The sequence below is a fragment of the Homarus americanus genome, unplaced genomic scaffold (assembly GCF_018991925.1).
Source record: "Homarus americanus isolate GMGI-L3 unplaced genomic scaffold, GMGI_Hamer_2.0 scaffold30858, whole genome shotgun sequence".
Taxonomy (NCBI): domain Eukaryota; kingdom Metazoa; phylum Arthropoda; class Malacostraca; order Decapoda; family Nephropidae; genus Homarus; species Homarus americanus.
Genome location: NW_024737697.1, coordinates 3,339,121 through 3,364,404, shown reverse-complemented (window position 1 = coordinate 3,364,404; position 25,284 = coordinate 3,339,121). Strand labels below are relative to the sequence as shown.

The following is a 25,284-nucleotide window of genomic DNA, read 5'->3' as shown; positions in this document are numbered from 1 at the left end:
AACGCTTCCGTGACGCCTGCTGGACCACCACTCCACGACCCCCTGACGGAGACACGATGATCCTCCCAATACTGGCCAGATATTTTGTAAATAATATTAATTATGTGTTAAAGGAACATCCTTCCTTCCTTAGGCTTTAGTAAGCCCCTTTATAATATTTATACTGTATATACTTTTCACACTTGCCAGATGATTCTGGTGTCATTGTACAGGGGTACCTAGTGACAGCACTAGGATCCCGCTTCCTCTATCAAGGAATAAACAATTGAAATTGAATTGAATTGACTAAACAGAGCGCCAGAACACGGGAGTCGGCAAGAAGTAAACACTGGTCATTTAATCCTGTGAGAGTGACGTTGTTGACACGTTCATTGTGACTTTATTTTGTGACGAATTTCATCACGTTGAGGAAGAAAGACGAGGTAAGACGTTGTTACCAGGAGGGAACTTTTGATATTAGTTAATACTTGAGTGATAATATTAGGGTTTTGAGGAGCTAAAGTATTGTGAGGCGAGAACATTACAACTTGTACAAATAGTTATTTTTTTTTTTTTCATTCCCCCCAAGAACAAAACGAATCTGGTGCTGACATCTCAAAAGCAACGTTTTTTTGGGTGTTTTTCCGCGACGATGAAGTTTTCACCAAGACAAGCTCGTCATGTTGACAGCGACAAGTAAGTGTGTTGCTAGAAACGTTACACGACTCTTGTGAATAAAAATAAGACCAGTGTTTGATGTTAGCTGGAACGAAACCACTGAGTGATTTATATCCTAATTTGGCAGATTTGGGAATTAGTCGTTCCTGTTAATATCAGATACACTACATTTAATAAGATGGCATACGCTTAAAGTCCAGAGGCGAGGAACACAGGTACTTCACATTGTCAACATGGGTGGTTTGCGTCTGTTAGAATACAGTACTTGTACGTTGTAAAGATACAGAAAACAACAAAAATATATGCTAAATTTTCATAATTCTCGAAGTAAAAAGCTAATAATATAAAAGTTACTAGAGACCTTTTCTTATATTGTTACCCAATTTAAACCTTAAAGGACCATTAGCATCTGTTTGTTTTGGTTATGTAAGGCAAGGGAAGACAATTTTAAAGTGAGGTTAGGTTAGGTTAGGTTAGATTAGATGCCAAGTTACTGTTAGGAAAGTAAAATAAAGTTTAGTTGGTTCTTGTCCTGTGCTCTTATAAATACTGTGCCCCCGTAGTGTTGTTCCCGTCATGTCAACAAATACCTCGTGTCCGTCATCTTGTGGTGATATTGTAAGTTGAGTTCTAGTCTTTTTTTTTTTAACGCATCGCCCCAAAAAAATATTAACCCAAAATCTCGGAAAAAAAATTACTTGTATGATAATTATTTTCTAATAATGAATTTTAGTGAAGTATTAAAGTGACTATAGTAATTTTAGTTGATAAGTAATACTGCTTAATGAATGTTGTATTTTATTTATGTATTTTTCTGTTGCTCTCCCATTCCCTCCGTTTATTGAAGTTTATGTTTCCCTTCATCTACCATTATGGAGTAATAGCAGCGTAGAGATGATAATGATGGATAGTAGTGAATAACACAGTAATAGAGAAAAGAGATAATTGTAAAAGCGAGTAACTGAAAAAAATAGGAGGGGAGGAGAAATGATAAATAGTAACAGAATAATTACAGGAGAGGTAATAGGGATAAGCGAATGATGTAATAATAGCAGAGAAGGAGAGAAAATTGTGATGAATTGTGAGGAATATCATAGATTAATGCAAGATGTTGTTACATGAGAGTGGAGAACCTTGGTGACAGGAGCTCCCGGCGGCACGACCTGACCAAGTGAACACCCACCACCACCTCCTCCAGGTGAGTCCCACAACACCTGATGACTTAAACTTTGCTCCAGGCAGGTATTGGCTGTGCTGCCTTTATCATTGTTATGTGACCTTGACCTTTGACCTCAATATAATACAGTTAAAAGGTTGTTTGGAGAATATACGTGGCAAGTGTGAACATTGTAACACACTCAACAAATGTGAAAAGGTCTGCTGGCGGCTGAAGTACTGTATCTTACTACTGGCTCACCACGCGGGTCTGTCAGTGTTATCTGTACTGCATCTATGTATCTAACCATTTACGAAGTAACTATGTGCCCGCAACATAAATAAAGGAGTGAAGGAGCTACAGTGTCCATACTGTAGCTTGTGGTAAATCATTCAATGGTCAGGTATCAGTGCAGCACCCTGTATGAATTACACATCCCTCCAGTGATTTGATGAATATGTGTTAACTAAAGGACCTCATGTTTTTCTTATGTTAGAACAATCCAACAGTCACCTTAAGTGTTATATGTAATGATTATAGTGAACAGTGATGCTAATTTTGACGGAGATGCGTGAGGATGGGTCGTCATGGCGGTGAACATGGGGAGAATGGGTCATGGTTACCATATCAATGAACTAGAGTCAGTTGCCGTGAGAGTGGAAACTGGGAGGGAGGAATACTGATGAGAGAGAGACAGAGTCAGCACTTTAACGATGGAGGGAGGGAGGGAGAGAAAAGGAGAGAGGGAGGGAGGAAGTGAGAGAGAAAGGGAGGGAGAGAAGAGAAGCAGGAGTAATGAAGGAACTGAGGAAATCGGAACTTTTAAAGATGGAAAGAGGCGGAGGAATGGAGTCAAGGAGGGAGGAAGTGAGGAAGTGAGAGAGAAAGGAAGGGAGAGAAGAGAAGACAGATAGACCTCGGGAAGGAAGTTTTGTTACAGAGCATCAGAAAGGTCAGAGGAGGAGGGAAAAAATTAATGAAGATGGAGTAATGGTTTCGTACTTTATTGTTTATTTATTAGTCGTAGAGAGAGAGAGAGAGAGAGAGTCCATATATACAGTGGTGGTGAACGTGAGGGATCGTAAATCTTCATAAAACACAGGTAGGAATCTCGTATATAGCTTGAAGAGTGTGTGTGTGTGTGTGTGTGTGTGTGTGTGTGTGTGTGTGTGTCACTTCTTCACCCACCCTCCCTCCCTCCCTTTCTTCCTGCTGTCTCTCTTCATTCAACAACCACCAACTTCTTTTACTCCTCCTCTCTCCTCACCTCCCACAACCACTCTCCCTCCTCCTCACCATACCCCTCCCTCCTCCTCCTCCCCTCTTCACCATGTCACCCCTTCTCCTCCTCTTTCTCATCACCCCTCCTCACTCACCACCTCCCCAACACCAAGCCACCTCACCCAACACCAAGCCACCCTCCCTCACTCAAGCCACCCTCATCACCAAGCCACCTCACCCTCACACCAAGCCACCTCACCCTCATCACCAAGCCACCTCACCCTCCCCAACACCAAGCCACCTCACCCTCATCACCAAGCCACCTCACCAAGCCACCTCACCTTCCCCATCACCAAGCCGCCTCACCCAAAAGTTAAAACACTTAGGAGGAGAAAACTTTGCCACGAGTCTCTCACCTACAATGGAGTTTCAGTGTTGTGGGAGCCTTCTGCTGGGCCACACTTGAAGCCATTGCTGTGTACTGCAACTTTAAACCGATAAATACTGGCGAGTAAATAAGAAGATGAATATAAAGAGGAGGGAGATGGAAAGAGAAGAATGAGATGGTAATAAATGCATGAAGAGATGGGGAAAGGGAAGGTAGAAAGGCTAGTGAAGGAGAAGAAACGAAATGAAAGGAAGAATCTAGGTCTGTTCGTCACTTTGTGCATGTACTTCTCGTTTAGGTTTTGTTCAAATTATCATTGAATTCTCTCATGTTATATAATTGTTCTCCCAGGTGGTTCTAATTGGGGTGTGTAAATTAAGCCGAGTTACAGAACATATCGTACGGCCGTCAACAACAATCAGCTGTCATATAGGGTTTATGGTAAACACCTGAACACTGTCTGTCGTGAAACACCAAAACCACATTGGGTTGACAAAAAAAAAAATTAACGAAACACGTAATAACATTTAGATAAGTGGACTTCCTCCTGTCGTGTTTCAGATATAAAGATTAGATTATTTGTTTTTCACTTCATGGTTGTGGACAAATGTTTCTACGTAATTAAAAAAAGATGTAGTGAATAACTAGTATCTTTTAGAGGTAATTAACTTTTTTTCATCAATACAAATATTTGGACTTTACGGTGTTTCCCCAATTAAAAACCTCGTAATTGAAAAACAGGTACATTACTATATTGACAAATAACAGGGGTTTTTTGTACTACTTTAACAGGAAATGATTAAATGCACGAGGCTAGGTTAACTTGTGGATAATATTCCATAAAAAACAGAGTATCAGTCTTATAGTCCTGGTGGAGACCCTTAACAACAAGAGTGGTATACACCCCTCTTGCCCTGCCACACATAAAAGGTATTCACTGTCTCGCCTAACAAATTCCGTATTGTAATCCCGCTTTCTAAACCTAAGTCGGGTGGGATAACCAACAGCTGTTATATATACAATTGCTATTTTTACTAGGATGACTGAATATTGAAGTAAGTAATCAGATACCAACACAGTTATCGTATGGTAATGTTATAGAAAACCTCGGCACAGTGCATCACAACATAAGTGGTTCTCTAACACATAAGACACTTAGCATATATTTACAGTTGAGTATTTGATGTACGGTAAGTGGACACCCCAGATTTATTACTCATGATAACAGTGTTTGTTGTCGTGGTGCTGTGATGATCAAGTTATCTTAAGTTAGTCGATGTATTACACTTTTATCATAAGTTGTCTGTAGTGGGTCTGACCTTCGGGTTATACGTATAAAGGCTGCCTCATATAGGTCAAGAGTGAGCAGGTCAGGGGAGGCTCACTGTGTATTAGCTCCACAAAGGTCAACACACGGATCAAAGGTCAGGAAAATATGTGTTTGGTTGAGACAAGTTTCGATCCGGTGTTAAGTGTATCATAATTTACACATGATGTAGTGTGTGTGTGTGTGTGTGTGTGTGTGTGTGTGTGTGTGTGTGTGTGTGTGATGATGGGCGATATTTGTCACGTTACTCTGCTTCACCATGTCCACAACACAGCCCCCACTGCTCCATCTTCTGGCCACAACACCATCACAACTTTTTTATTTATTCAGTTTTTGACAACGACACTTGTATTTCTGAGCTTGAGGAGGCACTGTTTACCCTCCTTCACTCTGGCACTACCGATCACTTCAAGTATTACAGTTTATGGGATTTTTGTTCCGTTGTTGAAGATCTTTGTGTTGGTAAGAGGGCCGCCGTCACATGTACGTTAAGGACTCATTCCTCCTGGATGCCGTCCCTCACCACCTTCAGGAGATGTTAGTGAGTGTGGAGGCTTCCAGGACGCCGGGAGGAGAACAGCTAATTAAAAAGACCTCTGGGGATTTACAACAGGAAATTAATGGTCTCTTCTGGAGGAGATATTACGTAAGGGATATTATGAACTAAACTAAGTGTTTTTAAGGGGGACACGGCCTTTGTTCACACCTTATATACTGGATCACATGAAGACTAGACACCCCAGCTTATTTCGTATGAAGATTAACCACCGTAACGCTCACCTAACCTAACCTAATCTAATCTAATCTAATCTAGAGAGAGTTAAGAGAGCGAGTCTTTTTTCTCTTAACTCGTGAAAGTGTTAAGTTACCTGCCGGTGGGTGAGACACCAATCAGGAGAACACCTGTCCTGGGTGTGTGTGTGTGTGTGTGTGTGTCTGTTTGTCCAACCTGTTTGTGTTTGAGTGTGTGGGGTGGGGTATGGGTCATGGGAGGGAGGGAGAGGGATGTAAAGGGAGTGAGGGAGAGGAAGTGAGGGGAAGGTGTGAAGGGGAGGAGTGTGGGATAGGACCTAGGGTGGGATTATAAAATTGTCAAATAAAAATCAATTAACCGCGATTCTAAATTAAAAACTTTGTGCATTTATTTCTGTGCTGGGATGAACAGGAGTTAGGGTCAGGGGATAAATGTTAGGTTGTTGCTCTGTTTTTCTATTTTTACTTCCCCACCGAAGGGGATAGAGAGGCTTCTGTTCCCTTTACGTATGTGTTTGTGGATGTGTGAATATATTGTATGTCTGTATGTCACGTTATACAGAGATTTTCGTTCGGTGAAGCCAAAACAAAAATGCAACTGATATGGTTTTTTTGCCAATTAGGGATAACTTGTTGTTCATCTATAGTAAACTGTCCTCGTAGCCATTCATCTTGTCATTTACTACCAAATTATGTAAAGTTAGAGTAGATTAGGTTAGGTTAGATTAGGTTCGATTAGGTTAGGTTAGGTTAGATTAGATTAAGTTAGAGCAGGCTAGGCTAGGCTAGGTTAGGTTATGTTAGGTTAGTTTAGATTAGGTTAGGTTAGATTAGGTTAGGTTAGATTAGGTTAGGTTAGATTAGATTAAGTTAGAGCAGGCTAGGCTAGGTTAGGTTAGGTTAGGCCAGGTAAGGCTATTAGGTTAGGTTTGGTTACGTTAGGTAAGTACATTACACTTTGTTATTATTCTGTATAGGATCGTCCCTACAGTATATATATCATACAGGCTTGAGTGAGGACCATCAATCCTTACTGTTCATATATTACACCAAGTTTCACAATAAATCAGGGAAGATGAGATGGTCTTTAACCCTCCTGGAATACCACCATGGAATAATTTGTTGGAATAGCAAAGAAAATGTTACAATAGATTTCGGAGCCATAAGTAAATAGCTTAGATGAGGTGAGGTGAGGTGAGATAAAGTGAGGTGAGGTGAGGTGAGGTAGTATACAGGTAGGTGGTATATTCGTCTCTAAAGTGAGGCTCTTATACTTGTCACGGCTCCTGTTGAATCCCTCGAGCTGAACCAAACTTCCTGAAACGTATGTATAAACTGTACAGTATATTAAAGATTTACACGAAATAACAAAAGGATTTATAGAAATATCCGAAGGTAAATTATAAGCTAAGCAAAGGCTATAATTTGTGTTAGTAATGAGTTATAAATTTACTTAGTGATGGTACTGTCAGCTGCAAGTGTTATTAACAAACTTTAAGAGGGTTTTTTGTTACTGTTACGGTGGTGGTGGTGACTTGAGAGAGAGGTTTTCCAATTTCACATGTAAATTTAATGTTAGTTTTCCAGGATAACCTTATCATGTGTGCTAATGTTCAGAAAAAAATTATAATTAGTGAATACTGAAATAATTGAGATTACCAGCTGTTGTGTTAATTGTTGTTTTAGGCTGAAACAACGTTTAATCGTATTAAAAGTGCTGTTGACATAATTGATTCTGACTGACCACGTATCACTGTTAAACCTGGCTATTTGGTGGCTACCGTTATTACACTGTTGAACGTTTAACGAGGATAAGTTAAATTTTGTCAGATTTCCGAATACTTATGCCAAGACCAAGGAACTTCAAACTGTTTTCTTGTCTTGATATTTTGATTGCGTTTTGTTTATTTACCACTGCCAAAGTCTCCATCGTAATATAAATATAGTCAGTTAACAACAAAGGCAGCGGTGTTTCACATTGGTGTTCCCCGTAAAAATTTCGTCTCTGTAACATCCACATAATCACCACTGGTATGTAAACAAGACGAGCGATACATATTCAGTAGCGGAATTTGCATAGTGAATTATGAAACAGCGCCAGAGTGCCTAGTGTAACTGTTACTACTGAGTATTATTACAGTGTTTTGTGCATGGCAGCCTTACACACATACACACAGACACACACACACACACACACACACACACACACACACACACACACACACACACACACACTTGACAGACAGATAGACAGCGTGTATCAAAGCTGACGCCAGTAAAAGAAATTCTCTCATTTTTTTATGATTCCTCATAAACGAGTAATGAGTTTCTCTCTAAAGTTTACAACTTTTATCGTTAATGAAATATATATAAAATTTTTGTGTTAGATTTAAACTGTAATTAGGAAACCAGAGAGAGATACTGTCATGATTAAGATACCATTGGTGTATCTGTTCAGTTATCTGTCTTTCTATATGTCTGTCTGTCTGTCTGTCTGTCTGTCTGTCTGTCTGTCTTTTAACGTATTTTTGCTTGACTTCTCCGGGTTGATCTGAACATGTATCTGTCGAAAGGGAAATAAGTAAATGTTTTCCTGAGTCTAGCTTATTTTGTACCTCATGGTTTTAACACCTTCAGTGCGAGGGATTAACACCCAGTCCACCTGGCTAATCTTCACATTAATCCTAACTCAACATTCTAAGTGGTTCAACATTATCATTTTTTTTTCCTTTACCTGTTCTCAAGACTCGAACTCTACACACATGCCAGTGTTGTCACCTGAAGGGCCAGTGACATAACACCAAGTCGCATATATACACCTGGCACAAAATAATAACAGATGTTGGTGTACTGCGGCTGTGAACACATCCTTTAGCTGTGTGCACGAAGAAGAAGAAGAAATGTAGCTAACTATTTAATGTTTTATTCCTCGAAGCTTTTACAGGGGAAGAAAACCGACCTTATAGTCTTGTCTATTAAACAGTTAGGAAAACATAAGAAGAAAATATTGACTTTCACCATTAGTTTCGTATATAAGATGTTTAGTGTTTACATCCACTGTTGTCACTATCCAAGACTTTCTGATGACTTGTTATATTTTATCATCATCAAAACTTACTTATAGGAGGACCTGACAACTGCCATTATCGCGTTAATGGAGTTGTTAGTCCATATGCTGCGGTGTACACACAAGGGAGCCAGAATGTAGTGTAATGTTTATATAAAATATTATACAGTACACAACACTGTGGTTGTGGTGTACCCTCAGGTCATTAACACCACACGTTCATAACTTGTATCAGGCCGATGATGTTTTATTTTTAATTGCTATTAGAGTTTGTGATTTTCCCTTTAATATCCAATTATATTATTTTAATATTGTTTTCAGTAAATCTATTTCATTGTCATTATTATCATTATTTTATTTTCTGCTGCTCCTACTGATACTACTAGTATTACTACTACTACTACTAATAATAATAGTTTCACGTACGTAACAATGACCATTACCAGAATATGGCTGGACGTGGCCACTAAACACCATCATGTAGTTAGGACAATAAACTATTACCTACACTGAGGCCTAGTGGACCTCTCCGGGTACTGTTGATGCCGTGGTAATTAATCTGTTACTACGCACAACATCGTTAACATAAAAACCAACGTTTAAGTGGTTTAAGTGGTATGGTGGCTTAGGTGGTTTAAGTGGTTTGGTGGTTTAGGTGGCGAGTTGGTTTAAGTGGTGTGGTGGTTTAAGTGGTGTGGTGGTTTAGGCGGTTTAAATGGTGTGGTGGTTTAGGTGGTTTAAGTGGTGTGGTGGTTTAGGTGGTGTGGTGGTTTAGGTGGTTTAGGTGGTCATCAGTATCACACCACAACTGCCGCCATCTTGTGTACACGGATGCTCCTCTCAGCTAAAAATAGTCAAAGTAATAAACTTTTTATCGTGGGCCAGATTTTGGGACCAAAACTAAAACTCTGGGAATGCAAAAGATTCTATTGGAGGATAAACCAGTAAATCCCAGACCTTCGTTTGATTCTGACACCTGGAACGTAGTTTATATACACGTGAGGGCGGAGGGGGGTGTTGCTAGGGGTGATAGTGGTGGCGTGGGGGTGTTGTGAGGGGTGGTAGTGGAGGTGTGAGGGGTGTTGGGGGTGGTGGTGTTGGGGGTAGTGGTGGTGTGTGGGGGTGTTGTGGGGGGTAAGACAGTTAGAAGGACGCTTCCTGGACCTCTCATATATATTCCCTAAGATACCACAATCTCCCTCTGGCCATATATACAGCATAGGTAAAGGTGTATATCTTACCGTGGCCCCAGCGGGTGGTTGGTGCTGTAATTCAGTATGGTGAGGCAGGCGGTACAGGGAGACCTTTGTGTAGTGATGTTATTGTTTTGTTGGAATATGATGTTGTGATCCGTCACTTGCCGACAAACATCAACACACACACGGATATATATATATATATATATATATATATATATATATATATATATATATATATATATATATATATATATATATATATATATATATATATATATATATATACAGGTGTATTACATACAGGTATATTATGTGTGTGTGTCGTAGTAGAGTAATTTCGTGTGTAATCCTACATAAGTCCGTTGGTCTCAGTGAGGTACAGTACGCTGGTCCTTGGTAGTGTTAATAAAAACAACCTAATACTTGATCTACAGTTATTACAACCTTCACGACCGACCAGAGCAATAATGTTAGATATAAAATGTCAATTATATAGTCATCAAGATTGATAATTCTATTCCCCCGAAGCCTTGGTTAATATATCTAAGGCCCGGGACACATTTACATACAAATTGCCACATAAGTTTTATATAATGTTGACATAAGAGCGAACACAGTGTGGAGTGAACAGTAATTGTGCGCCTCCAGGCAGCGCCCTCTGTAGTGGGATTTACTCATAGCCAAATTACTTGTAATTTTCTGCCATAATATCTATTATACATAACCTTAGAATGATTATCAATAGATGATGATATCAGTGGATGATTATGTCCTTATGGTGATGTGTTTATATTATATATATATATATATATATAACTAATAGGTACTGGCAGTATAGAGAAATAGTTCACCCAGATGGTTTTGTTTTCGAATGTTGTATACATATGTAGATATGGATATGCATGTTAATGTGTGTGTGTGTGTGTGTGTGTGTGTGTGTGTGTGTGACACTATTGTAGTTGACGAAGGATTGTGTCATAGTACCATCATGCTTTTCTTTGTGTTTACATCTTCAGACGTGATGCAAGTGTGGTGTAGGTGTGATGCAGGTGTGGTGTAGGTGTGATGCAGGTGTGATGTAGGTGTGGTGCCATATTGTTTTCATTTTTGTGTCTAAACCTCATAACTCGTTTACTCAGTAGTGTAATCTTTTATTTATAATTCATTGTCTTATATCTTACCTCACCAGAGAGAGAGAGAGAGCACAGGTGTACAGACTCCACACGTAATCCATCATTAAAACAAACTGTAGTACCAAGTAAGATAAGTGTGGTAGAGACGGCGTGAGTGTGGTGGACCAAACACCTTAATGAAGACTAACACTTTCGTCCTCTGTAATACCTTAGCTTAATGCTCTCCTAAACTCACCCGTCTGTTCAACCTTACATAAGGGCTCTGTATATTAGTCATTTGTTAAATAGTAAACGTCTAGATTGTTTGTGTAAAACTGTACATATGTAGCTTAATTATGGGTGTAAAATTGTAAGAGTAAATTATTCAATATAGATAAGCTAGTGTAAATTATTTATTAATTTTTATAAGGTAAACCTGTAGCCCAGTTTACCGACCAACGTTCTCTTAATTTCTCTCTTAAAGATTAATGATCTCTCGCCTCTGACAAATTCTTTAAAATTTAAAGCGATTTTGGATTTGTTTTGTCTTACGTAATACCTGAAATATTCGGTGCACTTTAACATTTAGAGAAAGACTGATTATTGGAGAAAAATATTATCATAAGTTTTATCCACAAATATTCAAACGTTAGTGAGTCAAGGTGTTGATTCAGATCGAAGTATAAGTTAATTATTAGCTTCAGGTAGACCTATAATCCCTGTGGTTATAGGTGAAGGAATTTGAGGTACGTGGAGTAGTGGCCAGCCAGGGTGCCCTTGGCCTCAAGAGTCGCTCACTACCAGGAGGCTCACCCGCTGATCTTCCTCACAGCTGCCACCAGGATAAAGTCTGCCAATTTAACACCTTGGCAAGCCTCTCACCAGCCCTCCAATATTCTCACTGGAAAACGTACAGTTGTAACGAGAACTATACTTTTCCCACAGTATCCTGACTTTTACCACTCTAATTGAAATACTCGTATTCTCACTCCCATTAAATTCGTGATAAAAGTTTCATAAAATTAACATGAAATTAAAAATAAAATTAAGTGGTCGTCTGGCCCTTGTAGAACATATACGTGTATTTTTTGTACTTTATTTATAACATGTGTACACTCGCGCCAAAAAGTATGTGTAAAAAAGGTGTCGATGAATTTCAAAATGAACACCGTGACTTCTGTTGTCTGGGTAGAATTGTAAAAAAATTCATCCTTTGTGTCATAATGTTTCACAAAAAAATCGTTTAATATACTTTTTGGAGCGAGTGTACTTCAGTTAACGAGATTTAAGGGAAATAACAGATAGAGAAAGAGGTGGCGGGGCTGATGGTAGAGAAGTGAAGAGAAACAAAAAGAGGGGGAGGGGTACAAGAGGGGGGAGAGGGGAGGGGGCAAGAGGGGAGGGGGGAACAAGAGGGGAACCTATGCAATAACAGTGGCACATAGGAAGGTGTAGCGGGGGAGGAAGTAGTAACAATGGCTGCTCAAGTGGCAAAAAACTAAATATTTTTAGGAATACCGAAACATAAATATATCAGCGGGATGTTAAGTCTGTTTTTCCCGACAAATAAAAAAAACAACAGACGAGAAGTTATAAAATGTCTAAATTGTTTCCGACAGATAAAGTAATGACGAAGGTAATGTTTTTAGATGTCGCTCTTTTGTGTCCGATTAATAAAGAGTAATGGACGTGAAGTATAGCAGAGACATTGACTACTGGTGGTTGTCTGTGTGTTGTTTATTGTCATGAGGTTAGGTTAGCTTTACACACACACACACACACACACACACACATACACACACACACACACACATAAACAACAACAAAAAAACGTTGCTACATTTCCCTCACGTAATTTTTTGTATTAAACATGTGTAACATCGTCAAACTAAAACTTGTGTGCTTTATATATAATCCACACAGCGTAAAAAGGGAATGTTAAAAAAAATAGCAGGACAAAGTGGAGTATTGTACATTGTATTTCCCAACTCTCTATATTCCAAAAACAGGTTACCAGTATTAACAACAAGTAATGTTTACAGTGTATTGTGTTATACGATGGTCTTTCTCTCGTGCTGTACTCAACGTCTCTGCTCTAGAGAATAGTTCTCATACACTCTCCATCTCAAGTGATTTATTTCTACCTGATTTTATCCTTCCCGGCAACCCGTATATATGAAGGTTTATTTATAGTTGTGTATTCGTATAACAATTATTTTATTCTTCTATATTCCCGACAAAATGTTCCATATATATTTTTGTTCAATATTTATTTTAAATTCTCTACTACGATATTTTTTTTTGTATTTACGTTTTTATGTTTTATAGTGAACAAAATTAAATAATGTTGTGGTCTTGAATATTTTATATTAGTTGTTGTTTGTATGGGAGTATATTAAGGACCTTTTGTTCCTGCGAGACAGTCCTTCCAGCATCAACATAAGCCTCTCAGGACACCGTATTGAGGAAGGTAAAACTCACCTACTCGTTCACTATAGATAAACAATACAGTATTTACGGGAAGTAATACAAAATAACAAACTTTTATCCTCGTCTTCTTCTTCTTTACCAGATATAAATAAGTTTTCCTCGCCCGCCAGACACCAGAAACAAATGGTTCTCCCACAAACAATATTCCAATAATAAAATAGTTTAGTTTGGTCTATATTGAGGACAAAACTGGTATAATGGGGCAGTATATGTCTAGGTAACTGTCATGACCAAGTCCTTAGCTAACACCTTCCCTTATGACGCAGACGGGAACACCTCACGGAATTATTAGTTTTGTTCTTGGAATTAAAAACAAAAAAACAGTGTATTTTGTGGCGTGTAAATAAATTAAGAGAAAAAATACAGATTTAGGTGAGCCAACTTCTTGTGGAGGCGGTGAGTGTGTGGGCAACTAATGGAGCTCAGGTGTAGTTCTTTCCCAGTGAGGAATAGAAGGATGTAGATGTTGGAGGATGTTAGGGAGAGTCACCTGTGTGCCCCTCTGAGGTAAGCGCAGGCGGGTGGACACAGGGTTGAGCATGAGGGGAATATAATATAGCATGTCTCTGTACGTGATGTAAAATTAAGCTTGGAATCAATATGGTAAGAAATAGATGAAAAAATTACGTGGAAATCAGATTATTTTTATATGGTAAGAATTTGAGAACTATGTCTATTATTATTATTATCAGGACAAATATATGTTCTTATATCTTATAACATTCAAGAGGTTGTACATATACGGGGATAGAACCAGTCAGTCCTCCTGCACCCTGACCGGGAATTAATATAAGACTTATAATATGGACCACACGGTGTCCCAGGAGGCGAGAACCGCACAATGCTTAGAACACAGTAAATTCTGCAAACTTTTCTGAGGCAGTTTCTTAACCCGGGAATATAACCTGACATATTTACGTTATTGTATACACGGTTGGGTGTGTGTGTGTGTGTGTGTGTGTGTGTGTGTGTGTGTGTGTGTGTGTGTGTGTGTGTGTGTGCTGTACCTGTGACACCTTATTATAGACAACTATAAATATAAGCTAGATATATAAGACGTATGTTAAATTAAAATAATATACATAATATAAAAACATAATATCGAAGATTAATTATGAAGTAATCAGTTTCATGCGAGATTAACATAACGAAATTAAAAAAGAAATATGTTGCACTTCCTGGAAACAGTGATAATGTATACAGTAATTTCGTTATCGTTCCAACATTACAGTGTTATAGTGAGTGTTTTTTTTTTTTTCATTCCGAAACTTATTTCGATTTTTTCCAACACCCACCAGAGAGTTTTTCATCTCTAATAAACCTCACTATGAAGCCTCAACCTAACCTAACCTAGCTTAGCCTAACCTAGCCTAACCTAATCTAACCTAACCTAATATACCATTAAAACCGGAGCCAGGTCTTAAGGAGTTTCTCTGCGCCAGTTATTGTAGCCCGCTGCTGCTGCTGGCGGCAACGATATGCACTCCTTAGTGGCAACTTATTGCTGCACACATGGCCACGACATGCTCCTTGATGGCCTTTTGCTTCTGTCTATGTGGCCATCAACTTTTATGAGTGTGGTTACCTATTTTTGTCAGTCTAGCCACTTGGTTTCGCTAACCTCTGTCTGCCGGTGTGGCCATCTGCCTCTGTCTGTGGGGCCACTTGCCTCTGCCTGCCGGCCACCTGCCTCTGCCTGCGAGGCCACCTGCCTCTGCCTGCGGGGCCACCTTCCACTACCTCTTGCCAGCTTCAAGGTCTTATTAGTGACTTGTTATGCGAACTTAATCAAATTCCATTCTCCTCCTCACTGAGTCCTCTCTCTCTCTCTCTCTCCCTCTCCAGCAAGAGGTCTGATAGGGTACGTAACAAGGGCTTGAATTTGATCCCGAGACTCTTGAACTCTTACTTCGAACAACTTGACAGGTTTCGAATATTCCTCAGAGTTGCGAACAGCTTTTAACACTCAACTCCGACAGCTGTTGTGCGGGTACCTAGCACTTCAGGCACATAACCCGAAAGGCACCGGTACTGTACTTGTTTCAGTCAGTTCCGGAACTTATGTTGAAGAGTTATAGTACGGATTTCGAACGGTTCCGACACGTCCTTTAAACAGCTACGGCACGTGTTTCGAACGGTTTCAGTACGTTCTCCAACACTCATTACACGTTCTTTGTACAGTTGTGAACCCAGATCCTTAATCGGCATATAAAGTAGTACATATGTATGAAATTTGGGGAAAAATCATGATATGACCCCAAGTGCTGAAACGCAAGGTATTAAGTCAGGCGTATTTTTGACATTAAACGACATTTGGGGGCAATTGATAAACTAACGTATTTATATAGTAAAGATAGTCTATATTTGTAAGAAAATGTATATGAAGGTGATTTAAAACTTAAGGGCACACCAATAAAACACTAGTTCATTCTGTTATCCTCTCCTTAATGAATCTAACGGTGTCTAACACCTATTAGACTGGCCAACAGTATCAAAAGTTCACCGCAGTTGTATATTGGAAAGGAAACGCAGCCTCCATCCTCCTCACAACAGGCTCAGGCTTACTACTCTCACGCACGCTATTGTCATTATTGGAACACAGCCAATTTTAGACACTTTTAATTGAAAATTTTGTTGCTCCTTACTGACCATTGTTGGTCCGCACGCACGACTCACTGTTTACCGTTCCTTATCACGCTCTCTCTCTCTCTCTCTCCAACATTATATACACGAAGAAGACGAACCATGTTACGTTATGACAACACAAATTTTCCCGCGTGATAATTAACTTGTAATATTTCCGCTAATTAATTGTTGTATTCAGATAATTACTTCACTAATATACCTACAGCTACACGCAGAAGCTTTGGAAAAATTCTCTCCCTTATTTCTCTGTAACACATTTTTCATCGGATATCGTAATTCCTTTTTCCCAACGACTTAATGAACCGTGGTGGGAGAGTTGCAGCTGTGAGAGAGAGAGGTAGAGTGAGTGGGAGGTAGAGTGAGTGAGAGGTAGAGTGAGTGAGAGGTAGAGTGAGTGGGAGGTAGAGTGAGTGGGAGGTAGAGTGAGTGGGAGGTAGAGTGAGTGGGAGGTAGGAGGGTGGAGTGAGGTGGGGTGGTGAAAGGTAGAGTGGTGGAGTGGTGGTGGGGGTGGGGAGTGGGTGGGAGGTGGGGAGGTGGATGTGAGGTGGTGGGGTGGTGGGGTGGGAGTGGGTGGGTGGGGTGAAAGAGAGAGGTAGACTGATTGAGAGAGAAACATGAGCAACATATGAGGCACACACACACACACACACACACACACACACACACACACACACACACACACACACACACACACACACACACACACACACACACACCGCCAGTCAATACACTATAGACACACACACAAAGCTGACTACCTTTCTGAAGTGAATTTGTTGATGTGGGTTAATTTTCACCTCTATCTGCCCTGTCGTATAGAATTAAATAACAATGTTAGACTATTAGATTATAACGTTGAGATACTACAGGTTACTGCGTCAGGATCTGGTGTACTTGACGGCTGAAATTAATAGTTGGTGTAGATCACAGTGTCGGGACGCATTGTTTAAGTGTCTGACAAATTAATTAAGATCTACTGGCTCGCATTCAGTCTCTGGTGAGGTGAGGTGAAAGGTGGAGGAAGAACGAAGAGAGAGCTAAAGATGGAGGTACAAAGGAAAGAGTTAGAAAGGTGAGATAAAGGTACAAAAGTGTTGTTGGAGAGAGAGCATTATAACAAACAGAAATCTCAGACACAATCAATTTCACCTGTTGAAACAAGGAGGGGATGGGGTGGAGGGGGGGGAGGGAGTGTCCAAGGTAGAGGCAAGGGGTTGGAAAAGGGGGGGAAGAATTAGTTTAAAAGTTACTCTCAGATGTTGAAATAAAAGACCTTTGGTTCCTGGACGGTGAAGGTGGGAGGCGTCAGTGTACCTCCTTGTCTGTACTGTTACGGGAACCTGATCTTCAGCTACGGTCAAAAGATATTAGAGATGTGTTCTGTTGTCTGGTGGAGAGTGTGACGCAGTGTGACGTGAAGAGCTGTCATAGAGGCCGTGTGAATAAATGACGTCAGGTGTATAAAAGAGAACTAAAATAACATTGGTAATAGTTCCTTAAAGTCTCTTATTTTAACATTTGAACTTTCCATCACTATATGAATTATCCCTGGGCTATAAAACACAAACAATGCCAGCACAAGCACCCAAGAAAGCCTGGCGTTCCTTCCTATAACATACTGACTCACTTATTGAAGGTACGCTTATCCATCTCGTTTATTTATTCTTGCAATCTTCTTATACAACTCACCTCTCAGATTCTTCTTGTGTGTTCCTTCTCTTCCCGGATTCATTATTATCCTCCATGGCCTTCATCCTTCTCCTCTGCTCTTAAAATGTGGCCGGGACAATCTTTCTCCCTGGTTTACTGCCCCCAGGAGCCATTACACAGTGTTCTGGGGAGTTTATGTTGTGATGGAGAGCAAATTCCTCTCTTGGTATTCGATTATTAGACAGACTATTATATCCCTATAACGGCATTACTACACTTGGAATATTAATACAAGATAGACTGAAATATTGCTATTTATGGCTACGATACTTAAATATTCCTCTTAATAGCTACGATACTTAAATATTCCTCTTAATAGCTACGATGCTTCAATATTCCCTTATAATTACGCAAATTTATCATAACTTATTGGGGAAAAATGTATTTGCTTCTTATACTCAGACCAGCTTGGTGTAAACACTATCATGAAATGTTTACTGGCAAGAGTTTACTGTTAATATTGGTTACTGTAGTGGTGCAGTTGTTCTCTCTCTCTCTCTCTCTCTCTCTCTCTCTCTCTCTCTCTCTCTCTCTCTCTCTCTCTCTCTCTTTTTCTCTCTCTCTCTCTCTCTCTCTCTCTCTCTCTCTCTCTCTCCTTCTCTACCCCCGCCTTCCTCACCTTCTCTACATGTTCTCCCACGTCCAGTGTGCATTAGTCACTCCTCAGGTTGTGATGCAGACTGATATTCGAGCTCCTATGTGTGTGTGTGTGTGTGTGTGTGTGTGTGTGTGTGTGTGTGTGTGTGTGTGTACCTTTAGCATGGTTTTATTCTTATTTCTTCTCGTTTTATAATATTTCTCCTTCGTATCGTTTTTACCTTTTTTTTATTTTTTCCTTTGTATTATCCATCATTTCTTGTCAGTCTCTTTAAGTTCATTCGTAAGTTTTGTTTTGTTTTGTTTTCGTATATCAAACACGTGTCAGATGTTTTAACTCTTCTACTCGTCAGTAGTGAAGGTTTATTTTACATTTTTAGTGTGAATGAAATGTTTCGTTCATCAGTGAGTACAGTTTATGTCAGAAATAAACTGAGGTACCTAACCTTCACGTCACCAAGTTGTACAGGTGAGAACAAAATAGTGAAGTCGATGTGTCATGACAGACCAACACTGTGTCAGACTCCATGTTTACTCAATACCTATAGTGGGTTAAGGTCTTTGATATACGTGGAATAATAACCTTGGTCCTGGTGGTCAATATAACTCCAGGTCACTATACATGCCATTCCAGGTCACTCCACATGCCACGGGAATCATCAGTATAATCAATAGTGTTTGTTTGTGTGTTCCCCCCCCCGACTGTAGTTCATCGTGTTGGTATATATATTTTATTTCCCTTTTGTGATCATTTCTCCATTGGATTGACTCTGGTTGATGGGGAGAAAATATACAGAGTGGAGAGACACACGAGTGGGTGACCGTGCTAGCTATATTTTTCCCGAAGGCTTTAATTGATTTAGAGTTGCGAGGACCGGAGACAAACACACACTAATTGAAAATAAATACTGTATAACTCATTCTCTCTCTCTCTCTCTCTCTCTCTCTCTCTCTCTCTCTCTCTCTCTCTCTCTCTCTCTCTCTCTCTTCTCTCCTCTCTTATTGCCACTTTCTTTTTTGCCCCTTTTGTCTCTCTGTCTTGTCTACTTTTTTGTCTCCTTTGTCTCTCTCCTCTCCTTCTCCTTCTTCACTATTCCTTCACTTTCCTTCGTGTCACAATCAGTCCCCGGGGTGAGGGGCTGGTAACCTCGAGGTGCAGATAACGCTGAATTATTAACCTCCTGGGGACACCTTTATATACCTGAGATATTACAGTAATATTAATTCCTAGGATCCAAATATTACAGTAATATTCGTCCATTAAGGTTTAGTTATTTCAGAAATATTATATAGTTCCTGGGGTCTAAATAATACAGTAATATTCGTCCATTAAGGTTTAGTTATTTCAGAAATATTATATAGTTCCTGGGATCCAAATATTACAGTAATATTCGTCCATTAAGGTTTAGTTATTTCAGAAATATTATATAGTTCCTGGGGTCCAAATATTACAGTAATATTCGTCCATTAAGGTTTAGTTATTTCAGAAATATTATATAGTTCCTGGGGTCCAAATATGTCAGTAATATTAATACCCGGTAAAGGAGATATTTTCCACGTACCAGTAATAATAATAATAATAATAATAATAATAATAATAATAATAATCATCAGTTCACATCACAGATCCACCTTAAGTTAATACAAACATTCCCCTAACATTCCTCCTCTCGCCTCACTTTACCTAATAACTTTTAATTAATAGGAATGTTGAAGAGAATGATACCAATATACTTTTGTGGTGTTGCTCGTACAATTAAGTTAACGGAGGATCATTGTTGAGGTTAATAGTTTGTGTAGTGTTAACGTGAAGGTGTTCCCGTTGACATGAAATGATGTTTATCATTCAATATTTTCCTGGCAACTGGGATATATGATTTGTTTCCGTGTTTGTCTGTTTGTCTGTTTTCCTGTTTGTCTGTCTTCCTATTTATGTCCGTCTGTTTGTCTGTTTTCCTGTTTATGTCCGTCTGTTTGTCTGTTTTCCTGTTTATGTCCCTCTGTTTGTCTGTTTTCCTGTTTATGTCCCTCTGTTTGTCTGTTTTCCTGTTTATGTCCCTCTGTTTGTCTGTTTTCCTGTTTATGTATCTCTGAACTACTGCTGTAAAATGACACCTCATATATTGATCCAGCTCCTATTACTGATACACGAGTTATTGTTTTTGTTATTGTTGATCTTTTGTGGACTACGCGGCCTCCCTAACCTAAACTAAACCTAACCTAACCTAAACCTAACCTAACCTAAACCTAACCTAACCTAAACCTAACCTAACCTAAACCTAATCTAACCAGAATTTTAAGTTAATTATCAGTTGTAGTTGTGGTCGTTCTTAGAATTATTCCACCATTTTCTCTGAATATGTTGTTTAAGTATTTATATGTATACTATTTCTCGTATACATGCTAGGAAAGGTCTGTGTGTTAAGTACTTACATGTATACTATTTCTCGTATACATGCTAGGTAAGGTCTGTGTGTTAAGTACTTACATGTATACTATTTCTCGTATACATGCTAGGTAAGGTCTGTGTGTTAAGTAATTACAAGTATACTATTTCTCGTATACATGCTAGGTAAAGTCTGTGTGTTAAGTACTTACATGTATACTATTTCTCGTATACATGCTAGGTAAGGTCTGTGTGTTAAGTACTTACATGTATACTATTTCTCGTATACATGCTAGGTAAGGTCTGTGTGTTAAGTACTTACATGTATACTATTTCTCGTATACATGCTAGGTTAGGTCTGTATGCTAAGAGTGCTGAAGGTGTTTCCTGATAATCATATTCATCTTACGTAATAAAATGTCATCAGAATGTTTTAAAAAGAAAATGTAAAATTCCTGGAAGCGACCACAGAATAATTCATTAATTTTCACATGCAAATTTAATGTGAGTTATGCAGTCTAGCTCATGCCTCGTAATGTTCGTATTAGTTTAATTATGAGTGTAAGAGTATGAACAGGGACTTTGTATTTACTTCTTAAGTCTTGTGAGATGAAGTACTGAACAACGATAACATATAATTATAATGTTTATGTTTACGAAGGAGATTTATATCAGCCCTCTCTCTCTCTCTCTCTCTCTCTCTCTCTCTCTCTCTCTCTCTCTCTCTCTCTCTCTCTCTCTCTCTCTCTCCCAATTTAAACATTAATCAGCGTGATTTATAAGGTAGTGGAGGTAATAATTAATCACACGTGTTAATGGCAACAATACAAACAATGGCTGGTAATTAATTTTTCTTCCTGGGTTCGTGTAATTAATGACAAGGGCGGAATAGATGGTGCACGACGAACTAGCTGGTAAATGGACTCGCACACAGACGGCAGAACTTGTGGAATAAGGATGATGGTTGTCGCTACAGTAGCTACACGGGGTGGTGGGCATCACTACAGTAGCTACACGGGGTGGTGGGCATCACTACGAAGGCAGCTACACGGGGTGGTGGGCATCACTGCAGGCAGCTTCACACACACGAAGTTAGTGGGCATCACTACAGTAGCTACACGGGAGATTGGTGGGCATCACTACCCAGTATCCTACAAGGGGTGGTGGGCATCACTACAGTAGCTACACGGGGTGGTGGGCATCACTGCAGTAGCTACACGGGGTGGTGGGCATCTCGTGCTTCTACAGGGGTGAGGTGAACTCACTACAGTGGCTACACAGGGTGATGGGCATCACTGGCCAGCTACACAGGGGTGGTGGGCATCACTACAGTAGCTACACGGGGTGGTGGGCATCACTACAGTAGCTACACGGGGTGGTGGGCATCACTACAGTAGCTACACGGGGTGGTGGGCATCACTACAGTAGCTACACGGGGTGGTGGGCATCACTACAGTAGCTACACGGGGTGGTGGTAGTATCTACACGGGGTGGTGGGCATCACTACAGTAGCTACACGGGGTGGTGGGCATCACTACAGTAGCTACACGGGGTGGTGGGCATCACTACAGTAGCTACACGGGGTGGTGGGCATCACTACAGTAGCTACACGGGGTGGTTGGAGCCAGGAGACGACACACTCACTAATATTCTCACACATTCTATTATAAACTGCATCATGAGAGACTTTCCTGTGTCTCCGTCTGGCTGTTGAGTTAACACTGTCTCTCTCCGTCTCTCATTCCTTTGGTCTCTATCTCCCTGGCCTGAATGTTACTCTATCATTGACCTTCAGCAAGACTTCGTAGAGAGATGTGAGCTGTTGTTTATATCTTTGTTCAATTGATATCTTGAAGTTAAAGGTCATAAAGCGAATTTTTTTTCACTGTATTTACTAAGTGTGTGATTTTCATAGTAATTTTTATAACCTAATGGGAGAAATACACAGACAGTAGCGTAGGTAGTGATGCTTTGAGAGGTGAGGTTTAATATTATAGGGAAAAATGTGTTTAGATTGTAAAGTGATATACCCTTTATAAGTACAGGTTATATATGAGATAATACACACTAAATAATGCCAGGTGTTACAACATATGATCTTTTAAACCTTTTTACCAAACCCGTTAATGTCTTACCTGAAATCTCCTCCAGCACACAGATAATATATACAGTATTATACGTCAATAAACCTTAAAGTCACCACACGGCCATTTTTAGGAGCTTTATCTCAACAACAAACTCCCTGAAGCTATTTTTACCACGACAAAATATATATATTTTTTTCAACTATTTTATCGTGACGAACAATCTTTATTATTATTATTATTATTATTATTATTATTATTATTATTATTATTATTACGACAAATTAGTTTTTCGATTAATCCCAAAATAAAGAATCTTACAAACTTACACCTCCACTGGTGTCCTCATTAACTGGGTACACCACTTTACCTGACCGATCAAGTTAATTACCCCTAAAGGAACGTGCATTAAATTCCTCACAGATTCAATTTCGAGGTCGGTAATTACGTTCCTTGGCAACGTATAACAACCTGCAGATAAATATTTCTCTTGGTTTTTATTGGCTGGTCGCTGATGTAACGTGTAGAGGATAATGAGTAATGGCAGCCAGTCTGGGATAAATTGGTAGTATTGATAATGAACAGTAAACCCGCCGGCTGTGTGTGTGTGTGTGTGTGTGTGTGTGTGCGTGTGTGTGTGTGCGTGTGTGTGTGTGTGTGTGTGTGTGTGTTAAGTGGTGAATGTTAAGTGGTACACGGAAAAAATAAAAATATTCAGTCAGGAAAAAAAAAAGAGTTCAACTGAATTTTAGAATTTGATCTTAAATTAGAGGTCGTATCATAAAGCTGCTTAATGACCTCTGACCTATGGCTGCGACTTTTGGCCTTTGACGCCAAGAAATACTCTAGTTTTCAGAGAGTTCCAGGGTTAAAATACAATAATGGCTGACAGACAAACAAACGGATATAACCCAGTGATCAACATACTTGGTCCATTTCCCCAGGTATAATAATCAAGTGAAGTTCATTAGCCAATAAATATCATCCCAAAATTACGTAGATGTAACTATTATGAAACAAATGTCTGTTCATCATTTTTATTACCACACTGCATAAAACAACAGGAAGTATCGTCATTAATTATACTCTGGGGAAAAACATTTACTCACAGCAACATATGAACATCCATAATACTGAGTCATCAACAACGCTTCACGGAAATTTTTTTAATGTAACTTTTTCACCAACTTTTGCATGAGCTGAATTACCTTCATATTAAAGCAGTGAATGTTATGGTGTTGATAGATTTTCTGCTGCTCAATATTCATACGTCACAAGAGAACTACACATCGCGGTGTTTCACGGATTCACCAGGGAAATAAATGTTGCTAATAACTTGTACAGCGTTGAGATGAAACAGTGGACGATGAAACCTGGTATAGAGACGCCATACAGACCTCCAGCTATAAAATACTACTCACAGTACATCTACACTACTCCAGTTGAGTTCATAACCAATAGTGTTTGTTGTGAGGTCTTGGGTTGATGGTGGGCAGCCTGAGATATGTGAAGGACGGGTGGATGAACACAAGGTAACCGAGAGCACAGCGTCACGCGATACATGTGTGTGTGTGTGTGTGTGTGTGTGTGTGTGTGTGTGTTTACTTGTAATGCAAAACCAAATAGTCGACTTGTATTTTTCCTGTTTCTTTCATATTATTCTATTTCTTAATTTTTCTTCCTCCACTCTGAATCTGTTTGCGCACTCTTCTTCTCCTCCTCCTCCTCACTAATCCTCTTTCGTCCTCGCCCTCATCCTCCTCCTCTCGTCTCTCCCCTTTACGTCCTCCCTGCCTGGCCCTTCACCAAGCGAGGGTCACTCAGCCTAGTTTGGCATGGTGGTCTTAAGAGTGCCACTTGACTCTGTCTCATGAGCCTCGCCTCACTCACTCACTCACGGTATTACTCTCTCTCTCTATTTTTCCTTATAGGAGGGAAGAAAGGGATAGAAGGAGAGGGTGAAAGGGAGGGAAGGAGAATGCAAAGGGAGGAAAAGAGAGAGAAAGAAAGGGTGAAGGGAAGTAAGAAAGGGAGGAAGGCTGAAGGAGGGTCACCTAGTCCCTCTTCACCTCCACCTTATGCTTCATGTGTCGACTGAAAATGCTATTGTAGAAAACACAGCAGACCACAGCAGAGGAGACCAGAACACAGCAGACCACAGCAGAGCAGACCAGAACACAGCAGACCACAGCAGAGGAGACCAGAACACAGCAGACCACAGCAGAGCAGACTAGAAAACAGCAGACCACAGCAGAGGAAACCAGAAAGCAGCAGACCACAGCAGAGGAAACCAGAAAGCAGCAGACCACAGCAGAGAGGAAACCAGAAACAACAGACCACAGCAGAGGAGACCAGAACACAGCAGACCACATCAGAGCAGACTAGAAAACAGCAGACCACAGCAGAGGAGACCAAAAAGCAGAAGATCACAGCAGAGGAGACTAGAAAACAGCAGAAAAGATCGGAACACAAAGGTGGTTCAGAGTTATAA

General features: G+C 39.8%; 1 protein-coding gene across 1 annotated transcript; it reads left to right on the top strand.

The window, feature by feature from the left end:
- Positions 1 to 631: 631 nt before the first annotated feature.
- LOC121873569 (gamma-gliadin-like) lies at positions 632 to 25,284 on the top strand. Its single transcript, XM_042377213.1, has 2 exons — positions 632 to 675; positions 24,906 to 25,284. The coding sequence occupies exons 1-2, from the start codon at positions 632 to 634 to the stop codon at positions 25,282 to 25,284; spliced, it is 423 nt and encodes a 140-aa protein (XP_042233147.1).